The sequence below is a fragment of the Astatotilapia calliptera genome, chromosome 6, assembly GCF_964374335.1.
Source record: "Astatotilapia calliptera chromosome 6, fAstCal68.1, whole genome shotgun sequence".
Lineage (NCBI taxonomy): Eukaryota > Metazoa > Chordata > Actinopteri > Cichliformes > Cichlidae > Astatotilapia > Astatotilapia calliptera.
In genome coordinates, this window is record NC_137427.1 from 30,341,743 (window position 1) to 30,360,238 (window position 18,496).

Sequence of the window (18,496 nt, forward strand, 5' to 3'; positions counted from 1 at the left end):
TGGCTGGGGGCACGAATTTCAATTCCCTGATTTGCTTCTAAGACAAACATTGTGGAGTAAAAATGAGCATAATTATTATTTTTATGAAAGTTGACCAAAATCACTGATACTGATGGTTCTGATCAGTTTAAAAATGGCCCCCAAAGCTACATTCTCACTACTATGAAAAAAAAAAAAAAAACTGAGCCAAACTCAAATTGACAAAAAACCTACTTGAAATATATATATATATATAAATCCTCGTTTTAACACTTTTATTATTATTATTTTTTAAATAGAGAGTCATTGCCTTAAGTCACCTCACCCTGGTTCTTTATCAGTTTATATGGATCGCTGCAGTGCCCATCCCTGTTTATAGCTAATAAAAGTGACAACTGGAGAAAGCCTTTACTTGAAATGTGACACAATCATGACAGTTAAGTTGGCATTCTGGCAGCTTAACACTGCTTTAACACCAAGGATTTCACACTTGCACTGCCCACCTCTATGTATATCCATTATTTTAGAGCACAATTTTTTTTCTTCTGTATTTTCTTGGCATCATCCTCTTCCTTCTGTTTTTGCTCTCCATCTAAAGCATGCTGTCTAAACTGATACTGTGGCCAGCTAACATACCCAAGGTACCACAGGAGGATCCGCTCATTTTTCCACTCCTCTAGTACAAACTTGATTGGCACACTAACAGAGTGAAGTGTATGTATACGTGGTGACAGAGAGCACACGACTCGCTCAAGCTGCAAAAAAGCACAATGTTGTTTGTTAGTCCACAGTAATCAAGCTGAATTGTTACCAGCCCACTGGGATTTATTTCGATCCTCCAGATTATCGCTACACCACTGACAGCAGGTATGAAAGCAGTGGTCACACTGCCAAGAGATGTTTCACATAGCCAGACTTTTTTTTTTTCTTCCTCCACAGCAAATCATGTTTGCTGGAGTTGGTTTGTTTTTATTTTTCAAAGTCTTCAGACCATTCCTGCTTAAATGTGTCTGATGTTGTGAGATTAATGGGAGCTAATAGAGCTGAAAAAAAAGTGCTGAAGGGGGTTATTGTGAAGCTGTCACGATCACAGAGGGAGCATCAAGTGCAAAGCATGTGTCAGCCTCACTGAGAGTCCTCGGCACCTCTGTAATTATTTTTAATAGGCGCCATCAGCAAATGCTGTAGCGCACCAGTATGTCTGACGCTCAGAAATATTATCAAAAGAATCAATCGGTTAATAAACAAATAAATGCCAGCTATATTTTACACCTAATCAAATAAAAATACCAAACTTTTGATTGTTTCTTAAATGTAATATTTTTTGTTGAATTTATGTATTTGTATCTATTTATTAAGATTCTGAACAGTAACAGTATCCATTCACAAATGTGTAAAGAGGCCTTTTACATAGCATATCTGCCTCCCAAAGAAAATAATAGTTATCTATGACTAGCCGCCACATCTTGTTATTATCATGCCATGTGCATTGTAGCAGTTTTTATGTGGCTCGCCTTATCTGCAAATATGCAATAAAAAACCTCTTATCTCAAAGAGGTGATCATGTCTCCCCTTTAAAATATACGCATCTCTTGTTAAAGGTACAGTGTGTAAAATATCACGACTACATGTCAGTGGACTGCAGATTACAGTCACCTGAGTCCTTCCAATTCAAGTGCATAATCCTAGCTATGGTGGCAACTCTGGTCGTTATTCATCTGTAGTGAGCGCAGGCTGCTGGTTCACTGTTTACCTCCACTGTCAATATAACAAGTGTATTCACTCTGGAGGGCGTACGAGTCAGTGAGTCAGTAAAGCTCATGTCTGTGCAATGACAGCAATACTGAAGTGAGTTGTTGACGATATATCAATAGCTAATGAAAACCTATAGTCCCAATCGTGTCTACAGGAAGCTTTAACACGCACAAGGAAGTTCACTTGTGCCCTCTCATGTCCTTTCCCTACATTTCTGATCTGACAAGGTAGATGTGAACTCGAGCAACCGCATGTCTGAGAATTTTCGATGATCTGCTCATTCACTGTTCTTCCATACCTGCCTGCTAGTGGGATGGTTTTGCCCCAATTTAAACCAGGCATGGAGTCTTCGTTATTTACAGGTAAACCCTGCAGGAGCTGTTGTGGAGGAGCTGGTTAGTTACAGGCCATACACACTCACTTTTACACCTGGGAGCTGCCAGAAATGACCGCTCTCTTGTACTTTTGGCCACCGAGCTGTTCAATTAGAGCAGTCGGGGGCTAAGTACCCTGTTTAATGGAACATTAACGGCAGCGATTGAGAGCGAGAAAAGTTTCGTTTATTTATTTCCCCTATCGTTATAAACTCAGCGGGGAGTCCAAACTGCTGACCTTCACGTTACAACCACAGACCCCCTCACCTTCAAGCCAGTTCTGTCTCCTTTACCTCACTCCTCATTTCTGTTATCCTTTTTTCTTGTCTTTTTCTCTCGCACACGCTCGCGCACTGCATCCCCCGTCAAGGAGCACTTCAAAAGGCTGCTGTACTGCGGCAGTTATTGGTTCCTGTGTTTTGGCTGCTGTGCCCTGAGAGATTTAAAAGCTAAAGAACCAGTTGTGTTTGTCTGTCTGTCTGTCAGTCAGCGAGGTCTACAGAGCCAGCACCAGAGAGAGAATTCAGCTTAGAAAGCAATGTACATCCTTAACTTTGCACTGAGCACCGCACCAAAATAAACACACACACACACGCACACAAACACACACACACACACACACACACACACACACACAAACACACAAATACCCGTTCTTAAAAGATATCTCCTCTTTTTTCTTTTAAAACTAGAAATCTGTTTTTTTGTTGTTTTGTCGTTTTTGTTTTTTCTTGCATCCACTGAGCACTAGACATGATACAGCTACATACAGCTCAGGATTTCTTTTTCTTGTTCTTTCTTTTGGTTTTCTTTGGGGGTGGGGGGTTAGGCTTTGCATAGCCCAGTTCTAGACAAAGCAGAAAATGCATTATTACATATTTAAACAATCCTCGATCATCTGCTAAAATAAAAATGATGTACCAGAGGATGCAGCGTGCTCCATGCAAAGGCGTCTTCTGACCTTACAAACACCTCACTTCTAAATGTGCACTTTGTAACCTTTTAAAAGCCTAATTAACATAAAATTACTTCGGGTGATAGCAGCCATCAATTCAGAGCAATTAAAATTCTGTTTAACTTTGACAGCAGCATTTCCACTTTCAACTTAAACAAACACTAATCTGATGGAGCTGTTGATAGCACACACATCATTCAGAAACCTCCCAGTGTATTATTTTCTCATCTAGAGCATTCATTTATAAGACAAACAACCTCAAAGAGGCATCCCCAAAGTAACTCACTGGAAGCAAATGATTTTTTTACTCATGTACCTACCAGCTGAGAACATGCAATTCACATGTGTAACGCATGGAGCTTAACATTTTTCATATTGGAAACCAAGTGGACTATATGGACTATATCAGTGCCACAAACATCTGGAAAACAAAACTTAATTGGGGTCCTTATTTTCACTTCCAAAAAACAAACACTGATGTATGCAAAGCAGTCCGCCTTGCATGTGTGTCCTCGAAATGGCCAACATTGCGTCAGGTCACTGACCTTGTCAGCCATAATCATAGAGGAGCCTCCGTGGACTCCCAGGACTGGAAGTTGAGTCTGAACGGACAGGAAGTCAAGGATCTGGGCAATGGCTTCCTGATCGGTGCCATCAGCAAACACGATGCCATGGAGACGAGTGCGAGAAAGAAGCTCACACACCTTGGGACAAAGTAAAACAAACTCTTGCATCAGTTTGTGGCAGGCGATGCATTCATGTGTGTAATGCTTGGTGAATGCCAATGCGTTTCTCACCTGTGTAATCACAGACTTTGGGTCTGTTTGGTTCATCTTCAGCGTGACCACGGAAACATCGAGCGCATCTTCGGGGCGCCGAGGTGGTCGGAGATCCTGGTCGATAACGGCGCGCGTCTGGCCCATGATCACGCCCACGCTGAGCCCTGGGGGCTTTTGGGATGCCACAGGCGCCATCATATGGGAAAGTAGGAGCAACATCCAGCCCACTACACCCATTATACCCTGTAAAACACAGACACACACACACATCAATACAAATAAGAACCAGTAACAGAACATTTTACTCCTGAAATGATGGCGGGGCTCATATACTGAGCCTGTAACAATATTTCTTTACCTTGACAAATTCTGCCTGTTATCAGCAGCATGTCACAGGTGCAGATGAGAGATGCAGCACCGTGCACTGTCAAGGTAAGAAAATACCTGTATATTCATATTTTATGAACATCTTAAATCTTAAAATAATAATCCTGGAGATCATAAAATCTATAGCCAAGACTTTTTAAGTAAAATAACCAACAAGTCACACAGTTTCCGCCACAAAAAGTGAAATCTTTACTATTTTAATGTAAAGAATGATTTTGAGTCATAAAAAAACAAGAACATGTTCAAATCTACAGTACTTTACTCCCTAATAGGCAGGATAAATTTTGGCAGTGTATTCACATGTCTTCAAAAGGCACAGAAGTGATATCAAAGCTTTCTCACAGACTGGGTTTTATTTATCTAAACACAGTGTGACTCAGATGCATTTAATGATTAATCTCAAGTGCAAAACCAAAGATTAGATGATAGGAAATGACTGCGACTAGAAGCCCATCATCCTCTTTTTGTCCTCTAGTGTTCAAAAATAACTTCTTTCAGTGTCAAAGTGGGCAACCGCATGGAGACCAGGGCTAAACCTAACTAACCGCTAATCGGCCTTCATGAGATGCCCCAAATCTCCCTTCCACTGTCTGCTTTTATTTGAACACAATCTATGCCTTCAGGCAGTATTCACAGCAAAGTGCCAGCTATTAACAGATAAAATAACCCCGAAATAAATAATCTGATTTTACCTCATTCCTGGGGTGGGGGATATGAGAGGAAACCAAAGTGCTAAAGGCCCACACAAGTGTCTGCATCAATCAGTAACATTTGCTGAGATGAAAATGCTCTTTAGCTCTATATCCTAACCAAATTCTAGTCTGAGACAAGCTCCTGCTCCCTGTTTCAGCTTACTCTGTATTACCTTCTTTTTTCTGTAATACGAGCAGATCTAAGAGAAGCAGATGAGTAGAGGAAATGCAGTGTGAAATGCCTTGGGCTGAATGAGAGCTAATGAAACCATGATGCAAATGCTACGTTGCATCTCAGCCAATTTCTTACACCGCCACAGTCCAGCAGAGCTGAAAAACACCCCAGGAGGAAACATCACGTCCACAAAATTAACCTACTGTCTTTTTATCTCTTCATTTTCCCCTCTCTTGGTTTTTAACTTTCCACCCATTTTTCCTAATCATCCGTATCTGTTCATTTTCTCTTAATGCACTCATGTTGTTTTTTCTTTTTATTTAATTTTTCCCAATCTGTCTTTCCAGCTGGGTTAGTATGTGTATCTGATCCATGTCATCTCACACCCGGTCTAATCAGGCCAGTTAGTGAAGGCAGTACTTTCCCAGCTTGCTCTCTCTGCCCTGGTGCCCACATACTAGCCCGGAGCTCCAGCAGCACTTAGCATACGCCGCTAAATCACACACCGCTACACTCCTGTCCCAGGGAATTAGTGTCAGCTCCAACCAATGGGACAAGATTACACTAACTTTCCCTGGAGTTAGCATCAGAGCTAACATAACTGGGAGTCAGAGTGTGCTGCACCGCAGTTTTCAAAACGGTCAACGTTTTGGGTCACTGAGTGCTCACGCTGTCTTGGAGGATTTGCATTTGTGCTTAAAATCACATCCGCTGACTCCTGTGATGTGTCATGAGGGATAACTGTTAGCATTCATGCTAATGTTGCCAGATGAGGGCCAAGCAAGATCTTAATGAAGTAAAATGTTCAGTGAGATAATTCTCTGCCAACAAAAATTGGTGTTCACTCTTTAAAAAAATGACTATGAAAAGGAATTTTTATTTTTTCCCCCAGTGGCTGATTTACTGCAGTGGAACAGACTGCAAGGAGCTTTTTCATTTGTGATTATTAAACATGCTTTCTAAATTGAACAAGTTTGCCTCCAAGCAGGAAATAAGCCTCGTCTAAAAGAACAAAAAATTTTGTTTTCGTAGCTGAACTTGAATCTAGATTTGTGAAAATGATGTATCTGTCAAAAATCGAGACAACACACCCAATGTTCGAGCAGGATCTCGCATTAACGGGCCCCTCAAGCCGCAGCTTCAGTGACAGTGAATCAGAGGATGTCTGCGTGCATGCTGTAACACAACCCAGAGTGATTTTCCTCGGATATAAGCACATTTTGTGGTTCAACAATGTTAGCCCCAACTCCTATTAAATAAAGCTCATGTGGGCGTAATTGCTTAAATCTATCAGTCCACAATTTCATCCTTTCATTCATCGCCAATGAAGCAGACCTACATAGTGCCTCTACATGACAACACAAATTATGCTCTTGGTTATACGGCTGTTTCCCCAAAATGCCTTAAAGTGGTATTCCACTCAATATCTCTCCTTAAACCTTCAGAGGCCTCTTGTAACAGATTAAGCTTAGTCAGTCACTGACGGAATTTAAGTGACAAAAGTCATTTGCACAAATATGCAAACAGTTTTTGGTGGAGATTCTCTTTTAGGCATCTGTCATACAAATCTGAATTGTGCGTGTGGAAATGCTGCTTCGTGTTAGAGTTGATCAAATTTGTCTTGCTATTTTTCTAACTAAGGATCTGCTGTCATATGCGTAAAGCTGACAGGCATTTATATAGCACCCTACTAACCTGACTAACCACTCAAATCTATCTATTCACACACATGAAACTCTCATCTATCACATTGACACGCTGATGGATCCATCAGGGCTATTTGGAATTCAGCATCGTGCTCAGAAACTGGAAGGGCCAGTGATCGAAACCCCTACCGCCGACCTCCTGATTAGCGCCCAGCCTTCTCTACCTCCTTAGGCACAACCTTCCTATGTCAAGTGTTCAGTGCAGTGTAAGAGCTCAACATTGTATTATACAGTCAGATTTCGAATATGGTCAAATCGGTGGTCAGCAACAATGCAGCTGCAGTGGAGAGCTTAGAGAGGGAGGAAGAAAATGAGTCCAATAACAAATCAGTAAAACAGGCCTCTTTAGTGCTCCTCTTCATCATGCTGTAGCAATAATATTGTTCTCAACGGTATTGGTACAGAAACACCTGGGAAATGTGTTGCCCTTTTCCTGAGAAAGCATGTAGCAGCGATCGCTATTAAATCTACTTTTGCTTAAGGGCGAGTTTCTTTAGCGAGAGAAAACGTTAAACTGCACATTAACGGGAGCACAAACGCAGGGTTTTTTGCATTATATCAAACCGGTAGGTTGTTCTCCGCACTCTCAGGGTTCAATAACTTAAAACATATTGTTACGGCCCTAGCAGGGCCTCCTCCTGAAGGTGCCTGTGTCCCACCACTTCTTCTGCCTGAGGTGCCACCTTTCCCTGTAATGCAGCTAGTGAGCTGTCTGTGTTTTGTGGTGATTGCAGCTAGTGAGCTGTGTTTGTGGTTTCCAGCTAGTGAGCTGCGCTTTCCTTTTGACTTTGCTTTATTGACCAACGCCTGAGTTTTGTTTGTTTTTCTTAAATGGTGATAGCGGCTTGTCCGTCTCTCTTAGTTGAGCTACTTTAATAAAACTCTTTAATTTAACCCTTTTGCCTCCTTGACTCCTTTTTCTGACCCGGTCACTTTTGTTACTTCCCCCTCCCCGCCTAGACCCCTCAGGGGAACGTAACAATATTAGCATTTCTTTTGATATGCACAGCCCCGGTGGTAGCACAGGACAACAACTTCCAAACTAAAATATCTCACCACCCTCTTTCTAGTGTGAGTGATACATAAAAGCTTCTTTTTTTTATCATAAAAATATATATATATTTTCAGTTTGGTATGTTTATCCCTGTAATACCCGGTTCTAAAATATTAGTGTCAGGGCCAGATTTATGTGCATATTTGAACTGGCAATCTGCATGAAATTAGCGTCTGATTTTCTAAAGCAGAAGCTAATTATCAGTAACTGGGACTGTCTTTAGGTGCTTTCCGCCTGTAAACGAGATCTCCAAAGATGCACCTCAACAGTGAAACTAGGATGCAGAGGGGTGATAAATCAAGAAAGAAATCAAGCCTAGAAAAGCAAATAAAAATGTGCTGATACTGAAATAAAGGTCCCCCATTAAAGGAAGTTTTTAACTTTCCGAACCATTTACTGAGGTCTTGATTAAACGCTAAGTTAGAAAATTACTGGAGCATGTGAGGCAGGAGTCACTCGGAACATAAAATGTTTGGGGAAATAAAAGCCACGGCAGCTTAGATCAAGATCAACATCACAATCTCCACAGTGGCTTCGCTCGAATTAGCTCTGGTGTCAAGTTCAAGTTCAGCTTTAATGATCTCAGCTTTCCATCCTGCTACTCTGCACAACCTTCCTTTAACAGCTCATTTCAAATCTGAGACTCATCCTCCCAACGCTGACCCCTGACTATTGGGCGAGCCTTAATAAATGTACCAGAATGTGTAGTCGACCACAAAATGTGCACTCTCCCTCTGATGTCTGCGCAGTCCCTTAAATGCTAATTGCATTTGCATTAAGAAGAGAGGCACACAAGCTGGATGCACACAAGCTGCATCTCATACTGCGCTTCCAGGCCGATGCACCCGGTCGATAAATAACACGCACGCCAAAAAAACTTGCACTGATGTCGGCTTTCATACTTGCTTATGACTTGACGAGACTGGCAATGTTAGCAGCGTTGTCTTAAGAATCTGGCAGCCAGTGCATAATGCATACATATATGAGAAGGATGAAGAAAAAGGAGTCCGTGTCTCTGTTGAAGAGAGCAGTTCAGCGTTTGGAAAGATTATAGTGCACAGAAGTTAAAAGAAGAGTTGGCCACCCACCTTTATTGTTTCTAAGTTTTATTTGGCTGCAATACTACTGTGAGAAGCTAACCATGCTCGTCACATTACCAGCCAGTCTGTGCTAAACTGTGTCTCAGTTGGAAAAAACTTGCAGATGGCAGTGTGACGTCTTCAGGGGCATATTTCAGGAAAATGTTTTAAAAGGTGTGGAATCCTTGAAAAAGAAAAAAAACTCTGAGCTTGCCTTTTTATACACACATATATATACAGTATATATACAGTATATACACACACTGTATATACAGTATATATACAGTGTATGTATGTATATATATATATATATATATATATATATATATATATATATATATATATATATATACATACATATATATATATGCATTAAATTCTACCTTTCAGAAGTAAGTTTGAATCAGTGTGAATCAGCAAATGTCTTGAGTCATTTACAGTCTTGTCTTTTAACTGAGCCAGTGAACTGTCACCCTAATATAGATTATTGAGTTTGGACACAGAGCGACTGTAGCCTGTGATGTTTACACAGACCTCGGCAAGGCAGAGACGCTAATGTGTGACTGATGGGAGCAGAACTGCACGAAGTCACCCAACATCTCGGGCACGCTGGCTGCTGTAAACATGTCAGACGTGGTGTGGAGTTGGTCTAATGCAGGTAAACAAGTGGCAAGCACTATCATTAGGTATCAATGTCAGATTTACAGAAAGGAAATGGCTGGAAGGGGTGAATATCGTTCAATGGATGTTTCTTCTTTTTTTCACTGCTGCACAGACAGTAAATAAATCAATGCGTGTGCATGTTTCTGATTTGTTAAGGACTCCTAAGAGACAATTTGTAGACAGACAGCTGAATTTAGCACCGTAAGACTGCAGTATTTGCCCATAATCTGCTTGTTTTCAGGTTCAAGTATCGTGAGAAACCTGAATGCTTAAAGAGAGAAAGTGTTTTTTGAATGAAATTTATAGCAAGGCGAGTAAATATTGAAACTAGGCACACACACACACACACACACACACACACACACACACACACACACACACACACACACACACACACACACACACACACACACACACACACTCTCAAACACTACACACTACATTTAATGGGTATGAAAAATGAGACTGACAGCTTAACATTCATCCGTCTGTCATTTAGCATTTAAATCAATTTTAGCTGATAAAAGTGATATTTTAAAAAAGTCACTAGAAATACAGCACTTGCAGCTGACATTCATGGCACTGAGCGCTTAATGGTGATGCTGGAATTATCTACATCAGATATGTCATTTTAATTGTGATAATATACATCAAAAGTATTTGATACTTTGCAGCTATGCCTTTCCTTTATGTAGGTTTTACCCCATCTGTTGGCAACCAATTAAATCTCTCCATTCATTTCAGACACAAAGAAGCAGATAAGTAAGAACCTACAGCCAGCGGCTAGTTGCTTTAGCTTAACATAAAGACTGCAAACAAAGGGAAACAGATGGCCAACATAAAGAGAAAATCTGCAGATATTACTGAATGAGTTAAATGGAACAAGAATCCGTCGGGTAACAGGAGCAAACCTATATTGTGGAGATCAGGATCAGACAGGAGGAGAATCAGTAGTTTGCCTTTTAATTACTTGGGCTGCATCCTCGACAATAACCTAGTAATGAGGTGCAGCTTAGCCTGCTTCCAGACCTTTTGAATCTCTGCCCACCTCTCAGATTTGTTCGGTCATTTATTAAAGGATGATTTTGTGCAGAATGATTAGCTGATTCTGCCAGTTGGAGGAAAAGCGCTGAGGTCAAGCTGCACCAAAAAGGAGATGATGCATTTCAGCCCGTTTATCCTCAAAGAGCAAGCAAGATAAATAACAGGTGGGTGAGATCAATGCGCCTCCAAGAACTGAAAGTCAGCATGCGGACATGGTGAATCAGCATATCAGTTTGTCAACTGGAAATGACACTGACGGGCTGGTGCTTCTAGTGGTGGGTCGTTTGCTTTAAAACGTGGAATCAGTTAATGCATTTCAAGAGTAATTATAAGCCAAACAACTCTAAGTGGTCCACACATCCACATGCTGCATCTTTTGTGAAAACAGAAAGGAAGAAGCAGTCGAACATTGTGCAGATTTTCAATAGAGCTGTTAATCAATGCTCTGGGCTCTTACAAAGACCTTAAAATGCAAACTTCAAGCAGCACAAAACAAACCAGTCAGCGTCACTGAATGCTCCGAGGCATGTTGGCAGCTCTCAGCTTCTTGGGCTTTCATCGGGGGACTGAGCATGTCATTTTCAATTAAAAACAGTCCTTATAGTACTTGTAAGTGCACCCAGCCAATTTTACAATTACTTCAACATATGAGGAGACTAGATAGTGCGTCCTAATAAATTTGAATGCAGTGTTAATGTGGTGTGGCTGGTCTTGTTTTAATTTTTTTGTACGTATGTTTGTATGTGTGTATATTCTGTGCAAAATGTTTTTACAGACACAAATCAGCAGACGCTACCATGAGAGCAGGTTTCAGGAGTTCGGCAGGTGTCAAGTCATTGTGTCTGTTTGTATGTGCACAGACACTGTCAACACAATGAAGTGCAAAACTTCATGGGTGTGTAGCTCCAAACAGCCCACTGAATTCAGGTGTGCTAGTCTGTGAAATTTCTTCCCTCCTAGATTTTCCACGACTAACTATAACTGGTTATATTGCAAAGTGGAAGGATCCACAGCAGCACAGACCACAAAGTGGCAGATTGCATAAAGTTAAAGTCCATAAAAAGTATGAAAAAGTCACCAACGCTCTGCTGAATAAATATCTGCAGACCTCCAAGCCTTCTCTGGTGTTAACATCAGCGCAATCACTGTGTGTCCCGGGAGCTTCATGGCATGTTTTTCCATGGCTGAGCAGCTCCTGTTAGTGTAATGTGTAGGTGTCCCAGTGCTTTTGTCCGTGTAGTATAGCTGTGTCCATCTTAATGAAGGTTCTTATTTTGCAGTTAAAGCAGCATGGAAGGGTTTCTGACATTATTGGTTAAGAGGAACTGAAAATTCTTCTTGTTCCTTTTTTAAATTAACATCATAGAAAAGTCAAACATCAAATCCACAAGCACGGATATAGTGCACCAGGTTGACCCACATGCTTTTAGGCTATTACAGAGGTTTGGTTTCAAATCTACGTTCATGTTTTCCCTGCTTTCCTGTCTTCTCTACACTGTTCAACCTCAATAAAGACTAAAAAGCCCCCCAAAAGACCAAGTCCACATTCAAGGGGAACCTGTACATTTAATCCAAGTATCTTCTGTCACTCACCACAGAATGTCTAACTTAGGGTCAGACATTATTATCTATAATGAAACGCCTTCTTGATTTTGTAACTGAGTATGGCTGTCGATAGCTCAGGTTCTTTGAGTTGAAGAATGAATGAGCGCAATCAGACTCCTTTCACATGGTCGTGTTTGAAGAACAGAAACATCTGAAGCAGGGGGGAAAATCTCATTTAACTTCATAGACTGCATGTACTCCAATTTCATCTTAAGTAGGCTGGACCATTACAGCTATTGCTTAATAACATGCATAAAAAAAGAGCTCCAACTTTCAGTGTTACAAAGTTTAACTACAGATTCAGTCCCTGAGATGTCTGAATTAAAAATTTATTTGGCTGCCACAGCTACCCATCACCTTCCTAGCAGATGCAGCTATGGTATAAGATAATCCTATGTGATTACATTATTTTTAAAAACACTTGATCTCTGACCTTGATCTTAAGGTCAAGGACACTGAGATTCCTTTGGTATCCAGTTGAAAATCCTGAGTGAGTTTTTCTCAAGTTAATTGTCAGTTGTTCACACCCCCTTCTTGGCAGCCTGACAAAGAATGACAACAATGCCCCATCAGCTCCTTATGGCTGAGGGGTTAACAGTGTAATTGTAAGCATGATGCTGGTCTTATTTTTTCCATATTATAAAGAAATGCTGCTGTATGAAATCGGGCTAATCGGGTTTATACTGTTAGAAATAAAGAAAAACAGGACTTTATCCTGTAATTAAACAACACAATTTACCTGTGAATTCACAGAATTTTACAAATATTCTATTGTACATGGTGAAAAAGGCATGTTTTTGTTATCTAATTTAAACTAAGTTTATCTTTTTTAAAAAGCTGTCATTTTTACTAAGGCAGTCTCAGTGTTATGTCTTTGTCAGCAAGAAGACTGTAAAAACTGCTGAAATTACAATAAAAGGTCCACAATTTATGCTCTCTTATTTAAAATATTCAGGTTTTCCAAAGTCATTGAGTGGGCTGCATTGGACCCTTTGGTGAGATGGTTCTGACTTGTAGGGCTGTATGTTTGACACCCGATCTAAAGTAAAGCTGTCAGTAAAATCACACAGTCATTTATTCATAGAGAAATTTCATATTTTACAATCTTACATTTTATAAATCTCAGAGAAAATGGTCAGGAAAACAAATTAAACTAAAAATTACTGAATTAAATCAAAATCATCCCAGAACAAAAATAACACATTTAAGTGCACAGCACAACACTTAGATGACACGGCTTCACATTTCCACAGGTGCAGTGCATCACCTGTGAATAATCTTAATACATCTTTGCTTTCAAATTACACATTTCGATGTGATTCTCCTGACCTTCGATTGCCGCGGTTCATTTTTCCAGGGGTTGTCGTGCGTTTGCTAAAGTACGGCGTGTATCATTATCCACCCACCAGACACTAAATTGCAAAACAAAAATGTTTGCTGTCTTGATTTGATGGCAGAATATGGTGGAAAGAGCTTGTTTGAAATATCACACTTTTATTTGTTTAACATTGACACGAGTTCCAAGTGCCTTCCTGCTTGTCCTCGATAAAAACGGCTGCCTGCTGCCTGCTCCCCTCTAGACGCAGTCTTTTAACAGCCCAACAGCCTTATCCCACATCAAAATTTCAGTAACTCTGAGAAATGTGTGCTCATCTGTTAGGGGGGCAGACTTTCAGCCAATTCTTTTAGTCCTCTTTTTTTATGTCACTGTTGTATGTGCGGATATATGTGGTATATGTTAACTCTGCATGACTTCTGTCATTTATATTTCATTGCTGATAAATATGAAAAAACAAGCACAATGCCAAACACCAAAAAGGACATTCTGTCTAATTCATAAGGGGCCTGCACTTGTTCTCTTTGTTACTGTGTTTGTGGCTATGACTATATGCTGTGTGAGTTTGACTTTGAGGGCATTTGTGTTTCTGTGCAGCACCGTGTCAAGAAAGAGACAGGTAAGAAAGACGCAGCCCCTATGGAGGAGACTAAAAGGCAAAAGGTGAGACAAGATGAGGGAGGAAAGAAAGGGAAAATAAAGTTATTATGAAAGTGTGCCAAGGTGCAGAAATGTAGTCTTTGAGGCTCGATGCTGTCTGAGAGATGGAGAGAGGACTTATTATAAGGTAACATTAACTCTCATCTAGGATTCTGTATTTGGGATGCATGAAGTCTGACTGTGATTGTTTTGGTTTGTTTTTTTTAGTTCCAGAACTAATTAGTTTACATGTCAGAATTCTTTGCATATGTCTGAAGCAGCTGCCAGTCAAAGTTAATTAATTAAAATGGTCATGTAAAAAGTGTGTCTGACCCAAAATTGTAAGAACAGCAGGGTTACAAGAACACTGCGCAGCGTGCTGAGCTGGGACTGGCCCGCTCTTATGAATATACAATGAGATTTTTTCTAGATATCAATTATTGAAAAGGACCTGAAACATTAAAATGACACAGGACAGTTGTAGACAATCATTGCCTTGTTAGACAATCTGATGTAATGATGGAATAAATTCACGCTTTAATTTTTAACCAAAAAACGAACGTGCTCTCGTTTTCATGCATGACAAGTGCGCCAATCTCTTACACGATCCATTATTGATGAAAGCAAAGACATTTATTAATCCGCAGAATGCCGTAATGTCTAAAGAACATTACTCTGTACAAAGTTGAGAAAGTGACTGATTTCAGCAGAGCAGATTCATGCATGTAGAACGTTGTTTAGTGATTATCTGTGGACGAATGACAGAGCCGAGACACGTGTGTAATCAGTACCGTTGTAGAAGTATTTTTGCAAGATTAATCATAACCTAACAGGGTCAATGTAAATAAACTTAGTGTACAGGTAGGGCCTTGGTAAAGGTAGAAATCCCTACCTTGTGGTATGAATCTGACTCCCTATTCCTGAATTTCCAAACTTGAGAGCATTGACCTTGGCAGAACGTGCACTCTCCAATAGTTTTTCCAGTTATTTGATTTGGGGATAATTTGGGACTAACTTGGCAGGTGTGCGTATGTGCTGTAACGGCATTTAAAAATCAAAGGTTTTGTTTATCGCTACAAAACGATGAAAAATGATCCAGGCAGCTTGTACTTTTCACTTCCATGCCCCCGTCAGAGACACTCATCATGGTCTAAATGTGCTGCAAATTTTAAAAGCTCCAGGTCAGAATCACTTCTCTTTAAAAATCATGATAGTAATCTTATCAATATGAACCTGATCCAGTTCTTAGTTCCTCAATATCAAATACAGTGCTTAACAGAAACTGAATCAAAACAATATTTTTAATGCTAAAATATAATTATTTTTGTTATCAATTCATTTTCAAATGTTTTACAAAAACAGAAACCTTACGATCACATTGCATTTTTTAATTTACATTTCTAAAAAGAAAAATGTATTTTACTGGCTGAATGTTACGCTTAGTTGTTTTCTGACTTCTCGTAGGTCCAGTGTTTCCCCTCAATGGTTTGTGCAAAAATATGTTTCCTCCCTTGAGATGCTTTGCTCGGCCTTTACTGCTGCACACCTTCAGTAGCTGCTTGTTAACCTGACATCCATACATGGCAATGCCCTAACATTACTTCCACCATGTTTGACAGATGATGCATTATGCTTTGGATCATGAGCTGTTTGTTTCCTTCTCTGTGGTTTTCTCTTTTCATCATTCTGGTCTTGGTTTCATCTGTCCAAGGACATTTTTTCTGGGCAGGTTCACATCTCAACTGTTCTCACTGTTCGAAAACTTCTGGAGCGAACTGTGCCGAAGAAGCCACAGTACTTCTAATCAGAGCAGTAGTGGCCGTTTTCCCAAAATGTCACCATAAACACTGTAATACTTGCACAAGCTCTGAAAACAGATGGGAACGTGCTTCAGATTTGGCACTGGAAATCAGTTTGTGGCAGCTCAGACAGCGCGAAGGACGCTGCATAATGTCAACATCTATGGATGCATCCAAGGAAAAAAACTCAAACTCTAGCTTACTCTTTGGCAACAAACTCCAAGATTAAATTTTGCTTAAGAACACGAAGAGACATCTGATGAATGCATTCTTTGATCAGATATGACAAAGATAAATTAATTTTGCTGATGTGGAGTCCCACACGTTTGACGTGAACCTAATCGGGACTACCAAACTGAATTCTTAGTGCCTACAGAGAAGCACGGAGGCTGGAGTGTGATTTTAACGGGCTTTATGAGTGCAGTCTCCAGAAGTCTGGCAGGTAAGGAATTTTCCAGCGTTAGTGATCAAACCCACGTTGCCAAAACCACACAGGAGGTTTCTTTAAGACCAACAGTTGGAAAAGCTATGACCTGACCAAGGGTGAGTCTGAATACATAAGGCGCCTTAAAGGAACGAGCAGATATTAGAAAATTACAAACATAAGGATTAAATCCATCATTAAGGACACAGAACATACTGAAAAAACAAAAGACTTAATCTTTGTTGTGAAATTATACTTTGGAGACTGTTTTTTAATCATAGCCAATCAAAGCTCTTACATAAGAGCAAATAACCAAGCAAACCTCAGGAGTAATGTAATTATGTAAGGTGACACAATTTTGAGTCATTGGGCAATGAAGTGATATTGCAGAGTGATGTACGCACTTCTGTTTTATACATAGAGAAGATCTAGTGTGTGTTTGAATGCGATGGACAGCTGAAACCTGCAACCTTACACATTCGGCATCTGAAATATTGTGATGTGAAATAATACATTTGATGACAGACTCCGACATGAAATCAATCCCTGATCATGCGTGTTTGAGCACGGGAGCCTGGTCAGCATATGGTTTTTGATGTGCTGCTCATTGCTGTTAAAAACTACACTTGGCAGAAGGCGACAGAGGCTTCAAATATTCCCACATCACCAGATGCACTGTCTGGCTGAGACAGCACCTGTCGCCGGCGCAGAAGGGAGCATTATACCTGGCGTAATATATTTTGGATGATCTGTGGCTGTATTGGGAATATTTTTGGCCTGTGCATCCTGCTGCCTGGCAGAGTTCTCAACAAGATCATGTTGAGGGAGGAAAAAAGGAATGAAAACTGACTGGACGTGACACACTAAATCATGGAGTGATCAAGGTCCTATTCATGGGGAAAGCTGGTAAAAATGACAGCATCTCCAAGATTTTCAGGAAAGTAACAGCATCATTTTATTTGATGATGCCTTAAAAACTTCATCGCATTTACCAAGATGCATCTCAGCTGCTCCACTGACCATTTCTTTTTAATACACCACATCATCAGGAGGGCAGAATCAATCGGGCAGTGTCATACTCCCAGACATTTGATTACCATGTTATATTTTATGGGCATGTATTAGTATGCAAATGTGTTTTGGATTGGGAAACCAATTGCTGGTAATGCTTTTGCTCACATATTTATCAAATCAGCGTGTTTGTATCTTCAAGGTAAGAAGTGGACTTTTGAAAAACTGCTCCACTGGGTTGTTAGCATTAAATTACGCTAACTGCTTAAATCAAAGTGTGGTTTTTATTAAAAAGCAATCACCCCCCTCCCCCTTTGCAGATTTATTGTTTGTTTTACAGTTACATAATTAAAGCAATAATTATTTTTGTGCAGGACTTTCAGAGCTGCACTGCCCTCCACACGGCTTGAATAACACAAAAGAATCAACAGCAGAATCAATAAAAACAGAGTTGGTGCTCCAGGAAGTCTCTTAGGTGCCATGTTTGTACAAATTGGAGAGAAGAGAGGCCTCTGACTGAGGCGAAAAAACACAAAGCAACAGCTGACTACATGAGAATACATAACACCATGGATGACTTTAAGCAAATCAATAATAGATAAAAGAGCCTAAATTTTGAAAGCATTTCTTTTCTTGACAGAAACAAATACAAACAGGTCCTCCCCGACATGGGAAATTAGGTTTTTTTTAATAGTTTTCTGATGAAAGTGCAAATATCTGTGCATAACACCGTAGGTATGCCCCCTGGGTGTCCATTGATACTTTGAGAATTTACTTCTATTCACGCCATCAAAAGATTTGAACTCCAGCTCCATTTGCATGGTGAGGTATCATCGCTCTGATCTCTGGAGGGACATATGCCCTATTCAGACATGAGATACGTAATCCTGCCGCTTTCATCGCTCTGATAATGTGACAGTTTTCTGTCATTCAGGTCACTTTTATACTCCTCACGTCCTTTTAATGTTGCTGTTTTCTGGCAGAGACATTTTATAAGGAGGAGGAGACCGGGCGCTCTGCAAGAACGTGACATGCTAAAG

At 40.3% G+C, this 18,496-nt stretch overlaps 1 protein-coding gene across 1 annotated transcript in view; it reads right to left on the reverse strand.

Moving 5' to 3' along the window:
- grin2ab (glutamate receptor, ionotropic, N-methyl D-aspartate 2A, b) overlaps positions 1-18,496 on the reverse strand; it is a 116,485-nt gene that overhangs the window by 83,938 nt on the left and 14,051 nt on the right. Inside the window, exons 3-4 of the mRNA XM_026171575.2 lie at positions 3,861-4,085; positions 3,609-3,767 (exon numbers count right to left, since the gene is read on the reverse strand). Coding sequence (XP_026027360.2) covers positions 3,609-3,767; positions 3,861-4,085 — 384 coding nt within the window. The remainder of the gene's footprint in view (positions 1-3,608; positions 3,768-3,860; positions 4,086-18,496) is intronic.